This window comes from Elephantulus edwardii, unplaced genomic scaffold (assembly GCF_000299155.1).
Source record: "Elephantulus edwardii isolate Elephantulus edwardi_28Jun2011 unplaced genomic scaffold, EleEdw1.0 scaffold00262, whole genome shotgun sequence".
Taxonomy (NCBI): Eukaryota; Metazoa; Chordata; class Mammalia; order Macroscelidea; family Macroscelididae; genus Elephantulus; species Elephantulus edwardii.
This window is the reverse complement of record NW_006400012.1, coordinates 1,525,855-1,529,124: the sequence shown is the minus strand read 5'-3', so window position 1 is coordinate 1,529,124 and position 3,270 is coordinate 1,525,855. Positions and strand designations below refer to the sequence as shown.

General features: G+C 44.8%; 1 protein-coding gene across 1 annotated transcript; it reads right to left on the bottom strand.

The window, feature by feature from the left end:
* Positions 1–323: 323 nt before the first annotated feature.
* Positions 324–2,668, bottom strand: LOC102850817 (thioredoxin, mitochondrial-like). Its single transcript, XM_006899590.1, has 2 exons — positions 2,624–2,668; positions 324–678 (listed from the first exon to the last, which is right to left on the bottom strand). The coding sequence occupies exons 1-2, from the start codon at positions 2,666–2,668 to the stop codon at positions 337–339; spliced, it is 387 nt and encodes a 128-aa protein (XP_006899652.1). The 3' UTR covers positions 324–336.
* Between the last annotated feature and the right edge of the window lie 602 nt (positions 2,669–3,270).

Below are 3,270 nucleotides of genomic sequence, written 5' to 3'. Positions count from 1 at the left end.
CCAGAATGGGGTCAGATCTGAGGGACCAAGGAGATGAGGACGGTGGTGCTGTGGGTCCAGGGGTCACTGGCTAGCTTTGCCCACGTGTAGGTTGGCTCCTGGCCTCTAGGGAGGACCACCCGAGCCCTGAGGAGAGAGGGTGGGCAGGAAGGAGGCTGTCCCAGGTCAGTGCTTTCAGCTCTCATGCCTGGAGGCCTGCCTCTCCCCAGCACAGACTGCAGGGCAGGAAGAGGGCTGAGGGGGGAACCAGCCAGGGCTGGGGGTGTGTGTCAGGGTCCCTCCCCAGGCCCACGAGGTCCCATGGGCGTGAGGGCGCTCAGGGCACTTCCCTGCTTGTCAGCCAATCAGCTTCTTCAGGAAGGCCTCCAGCTGGTCCGAGTATTTGAAGCCTACAAACTTATCCACCACATCTCCATTCTTGATGGCCAGCACGGTAGGCAGAGCAGACACCTCATACTGGATGGCGAGGTCTGCGTGTTCGTCAATGTCCACCTGGGCCATCACCACCTTCCCCTGCTGCTTTGCCACCATCTTCTTTAAGAACGGCCCCAGGACCCTGCAGGGTCCACACCACTGTGCATGGAAATCCACAACCACCGGCGTTTTGCTGTTGACAACTCGGTCCTGAAAATCAGAGCCGTCCTGGATGGTAATGGTTGTGGCGCAGGCTCTGGTCTTCTTGATGTTAAGATGCAATCTATGTTGCAAGCTCTATTCTTTGATCTTCTACAGCAAATTCTTCAAGTCCTCCTCACTTTAAGCAAGCAAGGTTGTGTCATGTGCATAACACAGGAGTTCATGAGTTTTCTTCCTATTCTGAAGCCACGTTCTTCTTCATAGTGTCCAGCTTCCTGAATAATTTGCTCAGCATACAGGTTAAATGGGTATGAAGAAAGGTTACAACCCTGCTGCACATCTTTCTTAATTTTAAACCGTCTAATGTTCCCTTGAACTGTTTGGCCAACAGCCTCATGGCCTAGGTATAGGCTTCACCTGAGTACAATCCAGTGTCCTGAGATTTCTATTCTTTTCAATGTTAGCCATAATTTGTCATGATCCACACAGTCGAATGTCTGCATGGTCGATAAAACACAAATTCATCTGATATTCTTTGTTTTCAGCCAGGATCCATCTGATATCAGCAATAATATCCTGGTGCCATGACCTCTTCTAAATCCAACTTGAACTTCTGCAAGTTCTCTGTCCTTTTCTAGTGATTTTTGAATGATCTGCATCAGTATTTTGGTTGCATGTGATAATAATGATATTGCTAATTTCCACATTCTATTGGATCACCTTTATTGGACATGGGGGAAAATATGGATATTTTGAAATCATTTGCTGTCAAAAGAGCAAGGGCCACATCGGGATGGCCATATCTGACCTTTTTCAACTTCTCAGGAGGGAATCATTCTCATCTATAGTATCGATGACACAAAATCAATTCTTATGAGGTCAGACATATCCCCCATACTTCCTTATCCCTTTGTACTCATCTCAATATCAATCTTACTACTTCCTTGTTATTGTTGTGTACCATCAAATCAGAACCGACCAATAGCTGACCCTCTGGCAGGTTTTCAGAGACAGTTAATCACACGGGAGCGATTAATTCATAGAGGAGGTGGGTTTGTAACACATGCCTTCAAGAATGCAGCATAGCTTCTTGCCACTAGGCCACAAGAACTTTGGTGGTAGCTCACAGACCACACAAAAGCATATTAGGGAAGTAAAAAAAGTTTATATCATTCAGATAAATAACAAAATACAGTCAAGATAGCTCCCACAATGTGCACACAGACACCTCAGCCTCGAGCCTCGTGGCTCCAGAACAGTGTTTCCAAGTTTTCAGTCCTGCCAAGATTGGCTTTCCTCCTCACTTGTCCAACAAGGTTCTCAGTCCTGCTAATATTGGCCTCTGCCCGTGCCCCTAAAATCCTATCTCGTATCAATTCTCCAGTTCAGCCATGGATGCTGCTGCCATCCCAAAGCATGTCCTACATTTTCTGCTTTCTCTTCATCAGAGGAGAGTCTCTTTCCTATTCTTTGGCTGGGGAGAATTCTGATTCTTCTGGATAGAGCTATTTCAATTTATTGGCAAGACTAGACAATCCTCTTGTAGACTGTTAAGACCGGCCGATCCTCTTGTGGAATAGTAGATCCCTTTATGGGTAAGACAACATGCCCCATTCACATAGTCCTGTCCATCTGCAGAGTCAGTCATTAATGCTAGAAAAGCCATGTTGAAAAACAAACTTCATACTTGGCCTGGCAGCTGTCCTCCAAATTCCCTGGTATAAACTGCTGAGTACATCTAGGGCTGCATCTGTTAGTCTGTTAGTTGAAACATAACAGCTGATACTCCATCTATTCCTGGGGCCTTATTTTTCATCAATGCCTTCAATGTAGCTTAAACTTCTTCCTTCATTACCATGGCTCTTGATCAGATGTCTTAAAACTTTTCAGTGTCAGCCAATTTTGGGGGCACAATGATTCTGTATATTCACTCCATCTCCTTTTTTAAAAGTCTTTCCCCCTTTCACGTCCTTGAATTTCACATACTCCTTTATTCCCATTGTGCTTCCTACAATCATTCTCATTTACTGTGTCTTGTAAAACTCACCATTGATCTATGCCCACTATTGGCCTTGTTTTCTAAGAATGCCATTGGATCTTTCCTAATTCTTTTGCCACCTCTCTCCACCCACCAAACTCTGGGATCCTGTGATTCACCACTACTCCCCTCCGCCCCTCTGCTCCCTCTCTTCCCTTTTTGGACATTTATACATCTCTTACTAGTCATCCTTCTATTTTATTTGTCCACAGAGAGGCTAGAGAGCATACGGTGAGTGAATTAACTCAGCCTCTATCTTCTCTTGATGTTTTCGGGATCATTCAAGATCTTGCTCATAGCATCTCTCAGTATTGCAATTTGAGGCTTGAATTTGCTTTTCCGTTATCTCAGCTTGAAAAATATTGAGTTCTTCTGTTTTGATTATCTCTGCACATTCCGTTATAATATTTTGCTTTGTCTTTTCAAGCTGCCCTTTCAAATTTTCTGTTCAGCTCTTTTACTTCAGCATCACTTCCTTTTGTTTTGGTTTCTTGATGCTCTAGCACCATTTTCAGGGTCTCTTATGGCATGTTTTGGGTTCTCCCCCCCCCTTTCTGTTCTGTTTTTGCAATGATCTTTTTCCCTCATCATGGATGATATCCTTGATGCCATACCACAAATCATCTGGTGTATGATCATTGGTGCTCTATCCTTCA

What these genes read in the sequence shown, in the direction of transcription:
- LOC102850817 (XM_006899590.1), bottom strand. Translation starts at nt 2,668, where the DNA reads ATGGCATTCTTAGAAAACAAGGCCAATAGTGGGCATAGATCAATG. An exon ending in ATAGTGGGCATAGATCAATG is followed by an intron (nt 679 to 2,623) that starts GTGAGTTTTACA and finishes CTTAACATCAAG; the next exon opens with AAGACCAGAGCCTGCGCCAC.